Genomic DNA, 20,737 nt, shown 5'->3' with positions numbered 1-20,737 from the left:
CCCGAATCTGTCATTTATACCATATAGTAATTCAAAAGCCACTGCTTTTACTGGATCTACATAAGTATTGGCTTGTGGCCACTTAGTAAACACGCTTTTGGGACCATTTACAATAGAGATAACCATTGATCCAGTGCAATATTTTTGGCCGCTTATTTCTTTTGTAGTGTATTCAAAAGGTTTTAATACAGTAAGTAAATCCTTTAACAGCAACCATTCGTCAGGATTAATTCGGAATAATTCCTTATCTATGAGCGCGACAGTACTTTTAACAGCATCTTCCACTTTAATAAAACGTTCAAGCATATAAAATATAGAATTCCAGCGAGTATCAACACTGAATTAGTTTTAAAGGTTCGGTACCAGCATTGCGTTGAAAACTCATAAATTTTTAATTTTTAGAAGTGCTTCTTCTGAAATGTGCGACAATTTTTTTACTTTTTGTAAAACAGTATTAACGTCATTGCCACTTATACTTGCTTTAACAATTAAATTTAACGTATGCGCAAAACAGCCGAAGTGGCGTAGTTTGAGCTAATTTTTCAAGACACTGTTTATATTGTTGCGTTATTAGATACTGCAAATATTATTTTATCAAATACGCCGCACTCAGTTGAGATTTTTTGTATTTGCTCGGCTAAGTTTTTGGCAGTATGTGTCTCACGCATTGGACAGCTCTCCAGTAATATATTATTAAATTCAAAATGTCAATGCTAAAAGGTTGTAGTCCTTAATGAAGAGCATTAGCAACGCATCATCAATTTCTTTTTTTGCCTTTGCAGAAATCTTCACATTACATTTCCCGGCAGTTATTCTAGATTGGTGCAGAACAGGCTCGACTCTGAAATCATATTTAAATCTCTTAACCGAAGTAAAAGTATTATGTTTTACCGTATTGTACATTTGTTTTCGTAACTTCATGCTATTCATCTGAATCTACCGTTGATATAATAGCTACTTTTTCCACGGTCGCTGCTCCAGGATCGTATTCGACGTTTTATAAGATATATCATTTTTGCAAATTTTGCATTTTGCATGAGTTTCAGTTATTGCTTCAAAAAATTGCTCCATTTCACTTCGTTTTTTATTTATTTGAAAAGCTATTTTCACAATATTTATTAAATTTAAAAGTATTCAAAATATTTATTTTAAGCAATCGTTCAACGGAATTAAATAAAACACAATACTCATATATTCATAGTGAAAAAGTATTCAAAATCACAATTTCTGCCTCTAATCACCACACGCAATTTTTGTTTATCAGCTGGTGCCAATTGTAAATTATATTCACAGTGAAAGAGTGGCATGTATAAAAATCACCAATCACAGTCATAAAATCACCGGTGGTGAATTATCGCCCATCACTAGTGGGAAGTAGCGCCGCTTGTTGAAAGCAAATGTCGCCGAGATCACGAGCTTTAATTTCTGATATCAAAATGTCGTTTATCACAGCGCAATAACGGTCGCCAGTAACGTTCTCACCTGCTTCATTTTTGAAGAAATATGGAGCCATGATTCCACCGGCTCACAAACCACACCAAACCGTTGTTTTTGTGGATGAAATGGCAGCTCTTGAATCTCTTTACGTTGCTTTTCGTCCCATATGTGGCAATTTTGTTTGTTTACATATCCATTAAGCCAAAAATGGGCCTAATCGCTGAACAGTATTTGGCTCGAAAACATCGGGTCTTCTTGGAACTTTAGAAGTGACCATAGAGCGAAGCGATGTCGCTAAGGAAGGTCGAGCTGCTTCAGTTCTTGTACAAGCTGTATTTTGTAGGGTTTGAATTAACGTAAAATGTGCCAAGTCGTTCTAAAAGTTAGTCCGAGTTGTTGCGACGAATCGACTCTCCACTAATAACGAATGATGGGTCTGAAGATGGTTGATGGTCCGGATGATTGCGAATAGTACGCTCAGTAGGTCAATGGTGATGATAAGTTGAGAAAAGCACGCGAAATACATTACCTATAGAACGTGAATTTTCATAATAAAGTTGAACTATTTGTAAACGTTGTTCAGGCCTTGAATTGCCTAACAATACTGAAAAAAGCAACATGACAGCTTGACCCGATTCACGCACAATCTGCCAAGAAAACGCTATTGAAAAAAGCACCTCTACTAAGATCACCTGTTATTATATTGTTATTATAACAAGTTACACGAGTATAAAAAATTAGTTGTTACTTGGCTGTCGAATGTTTAAATTTTAGTCATCTGACGAGCGGCACATGAAATTTTATAATGTTTAATTATTATAATGTTATGAAAAAACTGATAAAAAAATCATGGCAAATAATGTATTGTCAGTGGCTAAATGAGCTTCAGTCCCCTGCCCCACCTGACACATAACCAACACCGAACACCTAACCACAACAATAATCCAGAACACTCTACACTCACCGCATCAAAATATACGTCACTAGCACTCTTCATTCACCACACTCATCTCTACACCACCTACAATCCACATCACACATAACTACTTTGCCACTGCATTTTTCACCTCAACCAAAAGGGAACAAAAGGGGCGGAGAAACAAGTTCACCGACACTTCTTTTTGCGATCCGCTAACCATCAGCCGTGCGAGTAATCCCGAGCGACAACATATTGTGCGAACATTCATTTTTTTCGAGTGAAATCTATAAATTGTACACAAAGTTAAAGCACAATAAAATTTTTGTAAGTTTCTGGCGGAATTGTGTGTTACCTCTTTTTTATATAAGGTTCCGAACGGTGAGTGCGAAGAAATTAACTGATAAAAACATGGTCCTTCGAGCCTACAGAAAGGCACTATAGAAAAAAAAAAAAAAACCAAATTAAAAATTTAAAGGCATAAAAGTGCAGTGACATTAAACATACAAAAAACGAAAGAAAAACAATACAACTAACTTTAGGTGAAGTGAAAAGTTATGACCACTGCTGTGCAAAAAAGGATATAACAAGAAATATATACATACAGAAACAAAATTAACTTTTAAAACAATATACATATATGTAAAAATAAAAAAAAAGAGAAAAATAATTTTTTTAAACAAATTATTTAAAAAGTAACCAAAATCAAACGAGCGCGCCGCGTTATAAAAACCTAATACATAATTCGGGCGCGATCGGCCAAAAAACATTAATAACAACACACACCAGGAAAACCGGAACACACAGGCGCGGGACAACAGGACGGAAAAACCGGCACACAGGCGCGGGACAACAGGACGGGAGAACCGGAGCATTAGGCATAGCGCTATTTCAAAATCTTACTTTCCCCCCAAAACCCCTTGAGGCGTGATAAAGTAAGTGTATCGTTTTCATTTATATTTATTATATGTATGTACATATGTATGATAACCAACGGATTTATATTTAAGATAATCCGTTTGAACGGCACAAACCGCTCAAATTTTAATTATATATATCATCTATATATATAAAACAGTAACAAAAAAATCTTTTATTTGCCTATTTGCTTACCCCTGTGTTACGAACACACGTAAGAAGCTAATCAAACAACAATTTAATTTCAAGTATCCACTTGCAAGATTTTCCGCAATACTCCTTCTGTTCTTCAAAACAGCAAGCAGTATATCAAAAATAAATAAGCAAAAGGCACAATAAAAAGACAAGAAGAGAAAGAAAAGAAATAATCAATTCGAACATACATACATACATATCAACTAAAAACGACTCCGTATTATATTATACGAAGTTAAAAATTTTAATATCGTAACATATTGGCAAAAAGAGGTGAACACTTACGCATGGTGAACTCTCTTTTTATTCGTCTCGCGCAATAACAAAAGACCGCAAAAACAATACCATCATTATATACAAGTAAATATACTTAAATATAATTGAATCTATATGCAGAAAAGGGGAGTATTAAATATAAAATTATCAAATTTGAATATTTGTAATAATTATCCAACATTTATCGATATTTATTAATACATAAACGGGCCGGTACAACAACAAATATATACATATACTAACATTGGCAAATATTTCCTTTTGTCTTCGCTGCATACTTTTTATTATATTATAGCGCATACATACAGGCCAGGCACATATACAAAGGGTATTGACGCCTGTAACTACGAAAGTGCATACGAGGGCATTCGGATAAGTCCGCAAACAAAAATAAAAAAACATATATATATATATATATGTATGTATATATGTACATACACCCGCGGCCAAGCGTAACTAACCATTAAGAAATTTCTAGCGAACACGTGTTCTATCACTCATTGTAACGGTACTTGTTGCGGTAATGGAATTTTTCCGTTAAGTTTTAACGAAGTGATCTCTGACTTACCCAAATATAAAATATTAAAAAAAAAATAAGTTCTGTCAAAAAAGTAAAAGTAAACCAGAACTAAAAAAAATGTTAGAAAGTGTTTGGGAGGAGGAAATTTCAAGCAGTGTTTTGGAGAAACTTGTTGGGTCAATGCCTGCTCGTATCGAAGCTGTAATATCCGCTAGAGGTGCTAGCCATATTAGATTTCCCGTTATTCTTTTTGAATATGTTGTAATTCCATTTTCAATTGAAACAAAAAATGTTGTTAAGTTATTAGAAGAATTAGTAAAAATGAAATCAAAGACTTGTGTGCAAATAAAAAAAAGTTGTCTCAATTTAATTTTACAAATGGGCCAGATTAAAATCAACAGTTAACCAAATATATTCGAGCCATCTATATATTCCCCGTATTCTATTAAATCCATGAAAAAGTTACCCAAAGAACGAAAAAATTGAAAATAATCAAAAAATATCAAGTGGTAAGTTACGCTTGGCCGCGGGTGTATATACATACATATATACACATATACAATATACTATATAAAAAATATATAACGAGGTCATACGAATAAGTCCGCAACCAAAACAAAAAAAAAAGGGGACATATATATTATATATACAGATATATATTATACTATATCAATTATATTGTACGAGGGCATTCGAATAAGTCCGCAAAACAAAAAAAAAACAAGAAAAAACGTTACCTTCGGTTGCACCGAAGCTAAATACCCTTCACAGGTGCATTTCTGTTAGTAACTATGTGTTCAGTTTGTATGGAAGCTATATGCTATAGTAATCCGTTCTAAACAAGTTTTTTAGAGATTACATTGTTGCCTTAAAAAATAACACATATCAAATTTCGTGAATATATCTTGTCAAATGTGAAAGTTGTCCATACAAGAACTTGATTCCGATCGTTCAGTTTGTATGGCAGCTATATGCTATAGTTAACCGATCTAAACAATTTCTTCGGAGATTACATTGTTGCCTTAGAAAATAACATACATATATCAAATTTCGTGAATATGTCTTGTCAAATGTGAAAGTTGTCCATACAAGAACTTGATTCCGATCGTTCAGTTTGTATGGCAGCTATATGCTATAGTTAACCGAACTGAACAATTTCTTCGGAAATTACATTGTTACCTTAGAAAATAACATATATCAAATTTCGTGAATATATCTTGTCAAATGCGAAAGTTGTCCATAGAAGAACCTGATTCCGATCGTTCAGTTTATATGGCAGCTATATGCTATAGTTAACCGAACTGAACAATTTCTTCGGAGATTACATTATTGCCTTAGAAAATAACATATACCAAATTTCGTGAATATATCTTGTCAAATGTGAAAGTGGTCCATACAAGCATTTGATTCCGATCGTTCAGTTTGTATGGCAGCTATATGCTATAGTTAACCGATCTGAACAATTTCTTCGGAGATTACATTGTTGCCTTAAAAAATAACATAAGCCAAATTTCGTGAATATATCTTGTCAAATGTGAAAGTTTTCCATACAAGCATTTGATTCCGATCGTTCAGTTTGTATGGCAGCTATATGTTATAGTGGTCCGATATCGGCGGTTCCGACAAATGAGCAGCTTCTTGAGGAGAAAATGACGTTTGCAAAATTTCAAAACGATATCTTAAAAACTGAGAGACTAGTTCGTATATATACAGACAGACGGACAGACAGACAGACGGACATGGCTAAATCGACTCAGCTCGACATACTGATCATTTATATATATACTTTATAGGGTCTCCGACGATTCCTTCTGGGTGTTACAAACTTCGTGACAAACTTTATATACCCTGTTCAGGGTATAAAAAGTATATATACATATATACATACATATAAATATATACACACATATAAAATATACAATATATTAAATTAATATATATTAAATTAATATATAATATATAATTTAATATTTCTTAAATACTGCGTAACACGACATACGCATATTTGAATAAAACAATCGTTAATTCGGAAATAAAAACTCTTATTTACGTAAACGAGTTTTCGGGTTTTCATATTCATCTGAATTTATACTAAAAAATTCACTCTTATTAATCTATTGATTGTTACTAAATGAGCACAGACTCTAAAGATTCTAAATCTACTCAATTTTTAAAAATTCCGAAAATGATTTCTGATGACAAAAGTCCAAGTACACCTGCAGAAGCTACACGCTCGAAACAAGGTGCTACAAAGCAAAAAAGGGGGAAAGATATTTCTTACGCTAAATTCATTTCTGAGAGTGACAGCCTAATAAGATACTGCACTCGATTTTCATCTTCACCGATTAAAGATAACTTTGAATCGGTGCTAGAAATCAAAAATCAAAATATTGACAATTTCTGGACACGTCTCCAATCTGCATATGACGCGATAGTAGAAACTGACGACTCAGATCTACCCGAAAATTTTAAATCCTCGGCTTACGCCAAATATGAAAATTGCCTTGACCAATATGAAGAGACAAAAGCCATGATCTCCGATCAATTGAAATTAATTAAAGCAATTGCACCTATTCCACAACCGAGAATAGAGCTGCCACAAATTCAAAGCCAAGAGGCGAGTTCAGGCATTCACCTTAAAGTGCCAGCATGCGATACAGAAACATTTCACGGAGGTTATGAACAATGGCCGTCCTTCCGGGACATGTTTACGGCCGTGTACATAAACCATCGTAAATTATCACAAGCGCAAAAATTGTATCACCTCAGATACAAAACCAAAGGTCAAGCAGGCGTAATAGTCAAACAGTTCGCATTAAATGACTACAATTTCAATTTGACTTGGGAAGCTCTAAAAGAACGATACGAGAATGAAAGAATATTGGTCGACCAACAAGCCACCATATTAATGAACTTACCAAAAATTCAGAAAGAAACAAGTGAAGAGTTCATAAAACTTCAATCCACTGTTTCAAATTGTTTGTCGGTTCTATCGACACAGAATATTCCCACAGACAATTGGGACCCATACTGGTAAACATATGCTCCGCGGCATTACCGGAAAAATCTTTGCTTCTGTGGGAGCAATCGCTCTCATCACGAAGAAAATGCCCAACGTGGCAACAGATGAAAGATTTTTTAACTACCCAATACGAAATTGCGGAAAGGGTAGATAAAAAGACGGTCAGAACCAAAAACGTTCAACACGACCTAAATCGCAGTTTCATTAGACCCCAAGCTAGTAACAACAACAGTTTAAACAAAAGCTTTTTTAAAAATCAATCGTTCACATCTGAACAAAATAAATTATTTATTTATTTATTTTCTTTATAATAATTCATATAACAAAAAGAGTTTTAATATATAAATACATAAACGCAGCACTGGCTACGAGGCCTTCAGCCGTCTTGTAATTATAACTAGGTGAAAAATTCTAATTGCTAAGGGTTAGTAAAGATGTAATTTGCTTAAATATATTTTAACAAATCGTTGGTTTTTAAGAATCTATATACAATCATCACGTTTTTTTCTGAAGGTTCGCTTAGTAGTTTTATGAGATCAATGTTGCCAGAGTTGTGGGCTGTTGGGTGAAGCATCGGACAGAGTGTGAGTAAGTGTTTGATAGTAGCGGTGTCCTCGCAAAGGGGGCAAATGGATGGGCTTTTACCCGATAGTAAGTGGGCGTGTGTTATGATAGTGTGTCCAATCCTTAATCGAGTATATGTCTTCATTGCGCTAGTTGGAACTGCTGACAAGTAGATTATACGATTTCTGGCTGGGTTTATGACCGCGTAGTGATGTTTAAATGTTTTCCATTCGCTTGCGTTTTTTTGATGCCTTTTGTGCTTAATAAGGTTAAGAATGTCTTGCTTGGATGAGACGTAGTATGTTAAGGCAGGAGTCCTGGCTACATTTTTCGCAGCGAGGTCTGCAAAGTGGTTGCCTGTAATACCAGCATGGCCAGGGATCCACATTACTTGGATTTTCTGAGGGGCACCAATGACCGCGTCTCTGATAACTTCTATTATGGGATTGCGATTGGAAGGAGACGTTATTGCAGACATACAGACACGATTTCCAGCCATTATTTGTGTAATTAGATTCCAGTTCAGCAAAGGTTTGTTGAAAGACTTCGTTTGGTGTGTTTTGCTTGGACAAAAACATAAGCTTATTCTGTAGTATTTTATCATTGATCAGACAGGGAGGATGTCGAGTGGTGAATTTGCGTGTTGCGTTACGTAAAATATTATTTTCTGCAGCGAAACTTAAGCATCTCGAAATAGCCGATTGTATTCTTGGAATTTTTCTTTTTTTCGTGGCATGCGTGATAGTTGTATTAAGTAATGGGTTGGTGTTCTCAGCCGTTTTCGCAAGAATTTGAAGCGAAGAATCTATAATTTTATTTTGAATAGTTGGTAAACCAGATTCAGCCATTATCGTTTTTATTGGCGAGGTTGGAAAGGCCCGGAGACTTCGCCGTATTGCGCAATGGTAAGGTGCATTTAAAAGGTTGATACTGCTTTTGGAGCAATTGCCATAGAAGTTAGCAAAGCTCTGACAACATTGACTAGTGTGTTCGGATGAATAAATGAATGCTTAGACGAGAGATATTTAACAATATTTAATCGTGACATTAACGAGTTTCTGACATATTTACAGTGAGCATTAAAATTATAATTAGAGTCAAAAATTAATCCTAGTATTTTCAGCTGTGTTTTACATTCGATGTTAGTTTGGTTGTGGGTTAGTGAAATACCGTTGCAATTTTGCTTCCTACATACATGAAGGATACGTGTTTTGTCTAAGGAAAGTGAAGCACCAGACTCCAGTGACCAAGTCTCAATTCTGGCGAGTATATTAGTAAATAAGGATTGAGCAAAATTAACGTCAGAGACTTTTGTGTAGATTAGGACATCGTCAGCATAGATCTGGTGCTCAACTCCTTTGTAATTTTTTATCATCCTACTAATATCATCGAAAGCAATGATAAAAAGGAGGGCTGAAAGAGGTGAGCCTTGCGGCGTACCATTAGAAAACGGGAGTGTTGAAGAAAGAAAACCATTTACGTTGACTTTGAGTTTTCTGTTTGTGAGAAAGTTAGTAATAAAACGTATCATATTCTGGCCTATTTTCCATTTTCTTAGTTGTCGAATAATAATATGGGCTCCAATTTTGTCGAAAGCTCTGTGAAAGTCCAGAGATAGTACGGACACGTGGTTTTTGCTGGACAAAGCGTTAGTAATGAAGTAGTCTAGTTGGATTAAAGCATCTAACGTGCCTTGACCTTTTTTGTAGGCGACTTGATTCGGTGGTATGAACTTGTTTCGCTGAGCATACCACATCAAGCGGTTAGCCACGATTTTTTCCAAAATTTTGCCCATACATGGAAGGGGGGAAATCGGCCTATAGTTAGCAAGTTCATCGGAGGATTTGTGTGGCTTAAGTATTGGTATGACACAGGACGTTTTCCAAAATTGTGGGTAGACACCAGTATTGAAAATTTTGTTATAAAGCTTTACCAATCGGAGCTTGAGGCTTTTTGGCATATGTCTGATAATTGGATAAGAAATTTTATCTTGCCCCGGGGACTTACCCTTAACGGTAGATGCAACGAACTCGAATTCAGACAGTGAAATGCTGGTTTCTATTTGTTTAGCAGAAAAAGAAAGAGGGCAGACAGAGTAGGAAGTGTCGGACAGTGTGGTGGTTTTAGAGGTTCGAAACTGTGTGCTGAATGAAATATCTGAGCTTGTTTCAGAATAGTGGTTTGCAAATAACTCGGAAATATCGGATGGATTGGTTACCAAACTTGTTGGCCCCTTTACGCATTGAATGGTTAGATTTCTAGGCACTCCAGAAAGTTTTTTTAAAGCGTTCCATATTAACTTAGGACTAGACGAAGGATTTATTTTGCTTGTGAAATCCTGAAAACATTTACGCTTGGCCTGTTTCGCGGAACGACGGGAAAGAGCATTGGCTTTCCTGAAAGATATTAAGTTGACTAGTGATCGAGCGCGTTTGTATTCATACCAAGCTGTCTGTTTTTTTGCCCGCAATTCAGCGATTTCTTTATTCTACCAAGGAACACCCTTTGAACTTGCTGTTGGCTTTGTATGAGGAATGCTAACATTCGCTGCTGAACGGATAATTTTTGTTAACCTCGCACTTTCTTGGTTAGGGTTGTCAGATATTGGGGTATTATTGCCATTTATCTCGCAATGTGTCTGAAACTTCTCCCAATCAGCGTAATCAGTTTTGAATACCTGATTTATTTTGTGGTTTTTAGTTGTTGAACCTAGGTGCAATTTTAGTACAATGGGGAAGTGATCGCTTCCATGCAGGTGATCGAGTATACTCCATTCGCACTCTGTGGCAAGTGTGTCGGTGCACATTGTAAGATCTACATGGGAAAAAGTGGAGTGAGTGGAAAAATGTGTCGCGGATCCGTTATTCAAACATATTAAGTTAGAGGAAAGTAAAGCGTCTTCAATGCATTTGCCCCTCTTGTTGGCTATTGGAGAGCCCCATAGTGGACTCCATGCATTAAAATCACCAGCGAAAATTAAAGGAGTAGAAGCTTGGTTGATTAATTGCAGGATGTCTGTACTGGTAAAATGTTCATCTGGTGCAATATAGGTGCAGATAATGGTGATTTTTTTAACTAAGATAATTTCGATCGACATAGCCAGCAAGCTGGATTGAATGGCATTAATTTTGTGTGGAATATCTCTTCTTATGAGAATCGCAATACCTCTTTTACCTGTGCTAATATGTGGAAGATTGTTAAACATGCCAATGTACTGCTTAGGAGTAAAAGCAGACAAGTTGAAAGAGATGTGAGTTTCATTTAAGAGAATAATAGCTGGGGAATGATCTTGTATATACATATGTAGGAAAAAAAGAAAAAGGGAAACAGAAGAGAGCTCGAATATCAACTCGTATGAGCAGTCAGTTGAAGCTGAGTGTCACCAATTGAGTACTAGTTCAAAAGAGAATAAAAGCTAAGCGTATTTATTCAGAGTCAATTTCTATTTGTTCAGTATGTTGAGTAGAGTATTTATTATCGTTGGAATTGCTTGTTGTTGGAAAGAGATTTTCGTGATTAGGTGGGTTAGACTGCACGGTAGTGTTGGTAGTAGTGTTGTTGAAGTCAGTATATTTATTAAGCGAGTTTAAGGAGTTGTTTAAGTTAGAAATGAGAGAGGCTGTTGTTGGACTGAAAAGTTTGGGATTTAAGAAAGAGGCTTGTTGGGTACAGTTGTCGCTGATATTTTTAGCTGAATGTGAGACGTTGTTGTAGTCTGAACTGATCGATGCAGGCTTGTTGATGGAAATATGTTTGTTGTTGGCGTTTGATGAGTGATTTTTTCTAGTTAAAGAGTTTGTTGATGAGTTGGGAGCAGAGGTGACCTCTGCGTTTTGTTTTGATGTACTAGGCAAGTCATTGTCGGCAATTCTATGATTATTTTTAGATTTTGTGAAATTTTGTTGATGGCTGAAATTTTTGTTGGTGTGTTGGATACAGAGGATACCTCTTTTGTAGGTTGAAGCACATGTGAAAAGCTAGCAGTGAGGGAAGGGAGGGAAGTATTTTCTCTATACTTTTTAAGGGCTTCGTGCATACTGCACTTTTCTAGTGTCTTTATTTTTAAAATTTCTTTGGTTTGCATATACTTTGGACACTTATAGTCCGAAGAACGATGCTCGCCAGAACAATTCGCACACATGACTCGGATGCAGTCATTATCGTGTGGAGAAGGGAAATTGCAAGTTTCGCATGTTGGGGAACCCTTACAATGTTTTTGCGTATGACCCAATTTTTGGCATGACCTGCAGCGCATTGGATTAGGCACGTATGGTCGCACAGAGGTCATCCTCCATGCGATGTTTATTTTGTTTGGAAGGGAATAACTGTTGAATGATATTAGCATAACACCAGTAGGCTTTATAACACCTTCAACTTTGCGAGTGAACTTATAAACCGCGGAGACTTCGTAAGAACTGAGTCGTTCTATTATTTCGCTTTCAGGCACATCGTTTAAAAACGGTGCATAAATGGTGCCTTTGTTACAATTAAGATGTTGATGATAGCTAGCGCTAACAGCGCCAATGTTGAAAAGACATTTCGTTTTTATAAACTTTTCTGCTACTTGCTTATTTTTCACTAGCAGTAATAGGCTGCAGTCGCGTAATTCACTAATTTTGTTTATATCTTTGCTCACGGTGAGTAAGGCATTGTAAACACGAAAACAAGAAACCTTCGAAAGGGGTGTAGAATTCTCGTCGGATTTAATCACAATATACTTTGGATCATCACTTTTTATTGGCGGTAAGTCAGGAAAAGCATCTTGCAGTTTTTGATACGATTTTTTACGTTTTGGTTGGGGACCTTGGGCCAGCGCAGCAAACCTGTTGTCCCCGAACTGGAAGCCCGCCGGGGGCATAGTGGAAAAGTTATAACACACTGATATAAGTACTGGATTATGTTTCTCACTTAAAATAAGTATTAATCGCGTTACTTAAATAAGCAGACCGCAGTGCAAAAAAAAAGAACACCAAAAGAGAGCTATAGGAATAGCTATAAACTCAGAGAAAGACGCTAACTCAACTGCTCAGTACGAGGTTTAGTCGGTGACTGTGCAAAATAAATTAACGTCGTGCGAACTGTGTAAAGGAGGGCACAAGCTAAAATCTTGTCAGAGCAAAAAGACTCTGTGCAAACTGCTTGTCCCACTCACATAATCTCAATAATTGCGAAAGCAAATTCAATTGCGTATATTGCCACAAGAGGCATCATTCAATGTTGCATTTCAATAACTTTCCCAACACACCTCAAAGTAGCGCTTTCTGAAAAAAGCCACGGGTTTAATTGCAACCGCAACTCCCGAAACACAAAATCCCGAATTTTGCCAAGAGACACCATGTTGCTCCAAGGCATTAAAAACTCAAACGCTACACAGCGAGATTCAAAGTATGGTACTACTACCAACAGCAGTCGTCTCCATCGAGCACCGAGGAGAACTGTTTAAACTCAGGGCCTTAATAGACCAAGGATCACAAAGATCATTTATTGCGTCTAGGGCACAAAATAGGCTACAACTGCCTACAAAATTAGCCAATTTTGAAATTACGGGAATGGGCGGAAGAGTAGTTCAAAACTCCAATAAAATCTGCGCCATTACCCTAATTTCGCATAATAAGCGCATTCAAGCAGATGCAATAGTCTTACCGCAACTCACGAACATGCTTTCAAGCTATCATATAAATAGCAAGCATTGACAAAAGGTTACACAACTAAAGCTAGCAGATCCCAACTGCAACACCCCCGCTCAAATAGACCTTCTATTAGGCAGCGACCTTATATCTCAAATTATAATAGAAGGTGTTGAAAAAATTTCGAAAACACTTCTGGCGCAAAATACCATTTTCGGTTGGGTCCTAAGTGGACTAGTTGCGGAACCAGTCACAACAATGACAACTCAAGTTGAGGAAATCTCAAACGAGTACCTTAATTCACAATTGAGAAAATTTTGGGAGTTAGAAGAACTCCCCCCCATTTCAAGTACAACACCAGAAGATCAGTATTGTGAAGACTTTTACAAAGCCACAACTACTAGATCAGATAATGGTCGGTATGTCGTACGACTACCTCGAAAACAACAATTTCCAGACACACTCGCCTTAGGTCACTCTCGAACCTCTGCAATACAGCAGTTTCTAAGTATGGAAAAAGATTATGATGGTGTCTTAGAAGAATACCTCCATTTAGACCACATGGAGGAAGTAAGCCCATGCGAAAAAATCATTAAAGGCAAATATTACTCATTCTACTTGCCACATCATGCAGTAGTAAAGCTTGACAAAAAAACCACAAAGGTTGGAGTTGTCTTTAATGCCTCGAGATCCACTAGCTCGGGGAATTCCCTAAATGATATTCTATTTACGGGACCCACACTCCAACCCGATTTAATGGTCCTCATATTAAATTGGCGTATATACAAATACGTATTCAATGGGGATGTCGAAAACATGTATCGACAAATACTGGTACATAAAGAGGATCAAGATTTTCAGCGGATTATTTTCCGAAAATCTGCCAATAGTCCACTACGCGACTTTAAATTGAAAACAGTTACCTTTGGCGTAAACTGTGCCCCATATCTAGCCATCCGTACACTCCACGAACTGGCAGAAGACACAAAGTCAGAATTTCCCCTGGCAACAAAAATCTTAAAAACACAAACGTATGTAGACGATATCTTGTCTGGGAGCCACAGCCTCCCACAAGCATACGAGTCCTTATCACAAGTGATAAAGGCCCTCAACACCGCAGGGTTTCCCCTAAAAAAGATCACAGCTAATCACCCAAATATCTTGAAAAATATACCAAACGACAATTTGTTGGATACTAATTTCCTTATATTCGAAAAGGAAAGTACAACAAAAACACTGGGCATCCAATGGAATGCGATATCGGACCAGTTTTCATACACGACTGAGTCCGTATCCGCATTATCCGCCATTACAAAACGCCAAATTCTCTCCTCTGTGGCAAAACTTTTCGACCCCGCAGGATGGCTTTCGCCAATTATGATACAAGCGAAAATCCTGATTCAAGAATTATGGCTAGACGGAACTGACTGGGACGAACAAGTGAAACCTCTTCGCTTAGAAAGATGGTCCCAGTTCGCTAATAATCTGACCGACATTTCGCAGATACAAATTCCACGGTGGGTAAACTATTCTCCCGAATACAAAGTGGAACTACACGGCTTATGCGACGCCTCTGAAAAGGCATATTGTGCCACTATATATGTGCGCACACAAAGCGATATTGCAACTACAAGCCACCTACTAGTGGCAAAAGCAAAAGTTGCGCCTCTAAAAACCGTAAGTCTACCACGACTTGAACTCTGTGGCGCTCTGCTACTAGCAAAGCTAGTTTCCATGGTGCAGATCCACTTAAACATGGCAAAATACAAATTATATCTATGGTCTGATTCCGAAATAGTTCTAGCCTGGTTAGAAAAGCCACCACACGCGTGGAAAACTTATATTTCTAATCGAACGGCGCAAATACTTGACCTAGTAGGATCAGCCACTTGGCGACACGTTGCCAGTGCTGACAATCCTGCTGATCTAGGTACAAGAGGGTCCAAACCCCTGCATCTCGCCACCACCAACCTATGGTGGAATGGCCCCCGTGGTTGACAGAATCTCCCGATTCCTGGCCACAATCGCCAATGCGCAACATAATTGCCCCCGAAAGTCGACAAATCGACACCTACCACACAATATTGGATGGTAATGACATCCTTGAACGATTTTCATCGTTCCCCCGAGCACTCTGAGTAGTCGCCTATATTCTCAAATTCGCAGAGCGACTCAAACTTAAGGTAAAGGGAGCAACTTGCCCCCAATGCGATACATTGACGCACCAAGACTTACAAAAATCAAAGGTCGCTCTTATCGCATCAACCCAAACGCGCTATTTCAGCCGCGAACTGGGGTTACTAAGAGAATCGAAGCCAATTGAGAAAAGGAGCGCACTCTTAGTACTAAACGCATTTATAGACACGAAAGGTCTGCTTCGTGCAAACGGCTGGCTTGCTAATTCCAGCCTTACGTATAACGAACGTCACCCCATAATCATACCTGAGAAGTCTCCATTTGCCACATTATTCCTGAAATACATCCACATATTAATGCTACACGCCGAACATCGCCTCATGCAACATATGGTACGACAAGAGTATTACATCCCACGTCTGAAGCCCCAAATCAAAAAATGCATTTTTATGTGCAAGATCTGCACTATGCATAAGCAAAAAATGCGAACGCAGATTATGGCAGCACTTCCACCTGAACGCTGCAATTTCGCTCTGCCTTTCACCACCACAGGTGTCGATTTTGCTGGGCCTTTTCAAATAAAGGCGTCCATGCTAAGATCTCCCACTCTCATGAAAGGCTATGTGGCTGTCTTTGTATCTATGTTTCACGACAAAGGCAGTCCACCTTGAGCTATGCACTAATCTGACGACAGAGGGTTTCCTCGCGGCATTTGCTCGCTTCGTCGCTCGACGTGGCTTCCCATCCAAAATCATGAGCGATAATGGCAAAACATTCATTGGAGCTCAACGAGCCACAGAGAAACAGTTCGTGGATTTCTTTAAACAAGTATCACCTGACATCGTACAAAAGTACGCCCCCCAAGGTATCAATTGGCAATTTATATCCCCAAGCGCTCCTCATATGGGTGGTTTGTGGGAATCAGCTGTAAAGAGCTTCAAATCTCACTTCAAGAAGATAGCTGGCAGCTACAAATTTAATTATGAAGAATTCACTACATTATTAACTAAAGTCGAAGCCGTTCTCAACTCACGGCCCCTTACGGTTCTCTCGCAAGATCCCTCCGATTTAACAGCCCTAACTCCAGGGCATTTTCTAAAAGGAGCACCCATTCTGGCCACACCTGAGCCAGGCGTGGAGTCGCTATCCTTACTAAATAGATGGGAAAGAATTAAAATTCTCCATCATAATTTCAGTCGCCGATGGAAAGAAGACTATATCAAGGACCTCCACAAGAGGTACCGATGGAAAACTACAGAAAATGCGCCAAAGATTGGAGATTGTGTCCTGATACAGGACGAATGTCTCCCCCCTACCGAATGGCGGCTTGGCCGCATAGAGAAGCTTTACCAAGGCTCCGACGGTCATATTCGCGTAGTCGATCTCCGTACGCAATTCGGAAAATTAACAAGACCGCTCGTTAAGCTATGCTTTTTACCGACCCCCGATCGAAGCGTAAACGATAAAACCATCCAATAAACCCAGTAAAATAAATATTATAAAATAACAAACAAAACTAACTAATGATCGATCAACTTGACGATCCACTTATGCCACAACGTGGCAGCCATACCCATATCCAATCTATGCAACAAATTTACAATTAAAATAACACTCTTCCATACAGATGAACATGGATGCAGACATGCCACTCGCTCCGATGCCAACCATTCGCTCGACTGTCCACGTGCCACGCCAAGTGGCAGCTCCAGTTGCGGCGGCCCCAGTTGCGGCTGGCCCAGTCGCAGCTCCCCGAACCACCACATCAACGGCTCCTCGTAGTGGAACGCGAGCACTGCCATCAACGCCCATATCAGCAGCAGAGCCGCAACGCATCCGGTGCCCAATATGTCATCGACCGCACCGGTTGATGCACTGCGCCATTTTTAAAGGTTTGCCACCACAACAAAGGCTGCGCGTCGTCCAGGCACACGGCCACTGCCTCAATTGTCTGCCACCTACCCACACTACCCAGGAGTGTACCTCGGGAAACGTGTGCCAGATATGTATGTGGCCTCACCACACCATGCTGCACCGAACCACCAGACCCGACATCGGTCAACAATCTGGTAGCCACCACCGTGGTGCAGTACGAAAACCGCCAATAAGCCGGAATGAACGATCGCGTCGACAGCCAACCACATCATCCACCCGGCGGCAACAGAATGGGACGTCGACCCGACGCCAGCAACAAACGCCCCGTCCGCGCCGCACCTCAGGCCTAAGCAACGTTGTAGCCACGCTCCAGCAGTTGCAACGACTTCTAGGTTGAAATATTCGCCTAGGGGGGCCGGGATGGCTAAATGAGCTTCAGTCCCCTGCCCCACCTGACACATAACCAACACCGAACACCTAACCACAACAATAATCCAGAACACTCTACACTCACCGCATCAAAATATATGTACGTCACTAGCACTCTTCATTCACCACACTCATCTCTACACCACCTACAATCCACATCACACATAACTACTTTGCCACTGCATTTTTCACCTCAACCAAAAGGGAACAAAAGGGGCGGAGAAACAAGTTCACCGACACTTCTTTTTGCGATCCGCTAACCATCAGCCGTGCGAGTAACCCCGAGCGACAACATATTGTGCGAACATTCATTTTTTTCGAGTGAAATCTATAAATTGTACACAAAGTTAAAGCACAATAAAATTTTTGTAAGTTTCTGGCGAAATTGTGTGTTACCTCTTTTTTATATAAGGTTCCGAACGGTGAGTGCGAGGAAATTAACTGATAAAAACATTCAGGTTTGAAGACGTTCGATTCGCAAAATTTTTCATAATACCGGTGATCAGTGGATCTGAAGAGATTTGCTTTCTTGATGCTTCGGGGGATACTAATGTTCCTAAGCCTCTCCCTCCCAACTATACATTACCATACAAACCGATCATTATTGGCACGTCCTAGTATTACCCACCACACAAGATATCACCACAAAAAATATAGTAGATGACACCACACTCGCTTGCGCATTGTTTATCTGTTTGCATTGAATAGGCTCCGAAACTACTTCGCTAACGCGAAGTTGTGCTTCCTTCTTGCCAAAGGATGCTTTGTCAATGCAGTATTCTGGACACGATGCAATATAGGACTGCACATACGGTCGCATACGGGCAAACCAAAAGTACTTAGACAATCGTTCGCAGTTATGAACGTATGAAGACAATCGTTCGCTTCGTCGTGACATGCTCTTACTAAGCGCCATTTTACGCCTCTCGGAACCACTAATCTCTTGTTATCCTCTACTTTGCGATATAGCCGCTGACCTTGCCATATGTAGTCATCTTTCAGTTGACGTGCGTTGTATGCCTCTTTGCCGTTTAGAACTTCGATGATTTCGTTTAATGCGTCGTCTTGTCTTTGCATCGCCGATACCCAATCGTTGTCAATTTGTACTACTGGATAAATTGACTCGGTAATCGTTGTAGGTTCTACCGGCGGGAGTGTTGGACATCTGCTTAACCCATCAGCTAACGTATTATTTGCACCTGTGCAGTGAATGCATTGAAAGTCAAATTCCTGTAATTTGAGCCACCACCTCGCCACACGCGGTAACAATGGTGTTGTCGCGTTAGTGACCGCCACGTCGTTGCAATCCGTGATCAATTAAACGTATGGCCAATCAAATACATTCGGTAACGTTGCAATGTTTCAACTATCGCCAGAACTTCTAATTCGTGGCTGGCGTAGTTGCGTTCCGCGTCATTGCATTTTCTCCTAACATAAAATACAACCTTCCACTCGGACCCCTCGCCGTTCTGCATTAGCACGACGGATAACCCTGCGGAGCTGGTGTCCGTGTGCACCTCATGTGATTTTGTTGCGTTGTATATCGTTAATATTGGCTTGGTAAGACCTGATGCAGATACGGCAATACGGAATTCTTTAAGTACCTCGATGCCTTCGCCGACTGTCCTTGTGGCTATGATGACCTCATCGACATAGTTGACCACTTTGTCTCGATGCTTTAGTGTCTTGATTAAATTGACGATGATTTCCTGGAAAGCCATGGGATCGTTTACCAGACCAAATGTCATCACGTTATGCTCAAACAAACCCTCGAGTGTTAAAAATGCAGTGAATTTCTTTGATTCTTCCTTCATTGGTACTTGATAGTATCCGGATGTCATGTCCAATGTTGAAAAGAACTTATTTCCCGATAGCCGAGAAAGTTGCTCTTCGACTATCGGCATTACGTAGTTCCTCTTAACCGCAACTCATTGAGCGCTCGGTAGTCGATACACATACGACTTTCCCCGTTGGACTTTTTTACTAGGAGGACTGACGCTGCGGGTGGTGAATCGCTGGGCCGGATTATGTCATTATCGGGCGGTTCCTTTAAAACTTTTGACAATGTTGGAATCTGTGAGAACGGCACTTGGTAAAGTTTGCCTAGAATAGGCACTGGTACCGTAACTTCTGTAACCATTTCCCCGTTGTTGCATCTGCCGATCTGCCTAAACGTTAAGGTCTACGGTTCTTTCAGATGTAGCACACCCTCTCCATTTACCATTTCATAACTGTTGCTTTTTAGAACGCCTAGACCCATTAAAATATCATACATATGGTAATAATTCATCCGGAACTAAATATAATGTCGATTGTTGCCACTACGTTGACCTGACGATTCACCTTCATTTTCGATCCGCCGTAACTTATGAAGCATCTGTTCGGTTGCTGAGTCTGCATCCCGTTGGCTGTTGTTCCGCGTATCAACGAGCACACACTGCCCGTATCGATGAACGTTTCGAGTTTATTCCCATTCAGCTCCACTACTTTCATAACTTAAGGAGCCTCGTCGTGTTCCTGGTGATTGGTAATTTTTGGAACTGATGCCTTTTTACAGCACGTTTTATCGTGCACCTTAGTTTACGTTGTGGTAGCGGATAATTGGCTGCAATGTGTCCCATCTCGTTGCAGTTGAAGCACATTATTTGTGTGTGCATCCCGTTGTATTTAGTTTCGGTATTAGTTGCGTGTTGGTTTGATGGTATTTATGTTGATGTGATGTATTACTAATTGCTGATAGATTCTTCAATGCCACCAATAGTTCACTTGACGTAGTAAAATTCATCGTTGCTAATGGCTTCGTTATTGCACTATCATTGAGA

General features: G+C 39.3%; 2 protein-coding genes across 13 annotated transcripts in view; both read left to right on the top strand.

Annotated features, from left to right (window-relative positions):
• The window catches only part of LOC126765079 (lysosomal thioesterase PPT2 homolog), a 541,306-nt gene that overhangs the window by 71,741 nt on the left and 448,828 nt on the right, over positions 1-20,737 (top strand). The window lies entirely within an intron of this gene.
• Positions 1-20,737, top strand: part of LOC126765052 (voltage-dependent L-type calcium channel subunit beta-2) — a 259,846-nt gene that overhangs the window by 226,279 nt on the left and 12,830 nt on the right. For 11 of the 12 annotated variants that reach the window (XM_050482641.1, XM_050482644.1, XM_050482646.1 and 8 more), the window contains exon 8: positions 17,239-18,300. The exons of the other annotated variant lie outside the window; for it this stretch is intronic. In XM_050482641.1, the coding sequence (XP_050338598.1) occupies positions 17,239-17,883 (645 nt within the window). In that variant the 3' untranslated portion in view covers positions 17,884-18,300. Of the gene's footprint in view, positions 1-17,238; positions 18,301-20,737 lie in introns of those variants that run through there. 12 annotated transcript variants of the gene reach the window in all.

The sequence above is a fragment of the Bactrocera neohumeralis genome, unplaced genomic scaffold (assembly GCF_024586455.1).
Source record: "Bactrocera neohumeralis isolate Rockhampton unplaced genomic scaffold, APGP_CSIRO_Bneo_wtdbg2-racon-allhic-juicebox.fasta_v2 cluster10, whole genome shotgun sequence".
Classification (NCBI taxonomy): domain Eukaryota; kingdom Metazoa; phylum Arthropoda; class Insecta; order Diptera; family Tephritidae; genus Bactrocera; species Bactrocera neohumeralis.
The sequence above is the reverse complement of the archived record's forward strand: the minus strand, read 5'-3'. Positions and strand labels throughout refer to the sequence as shown.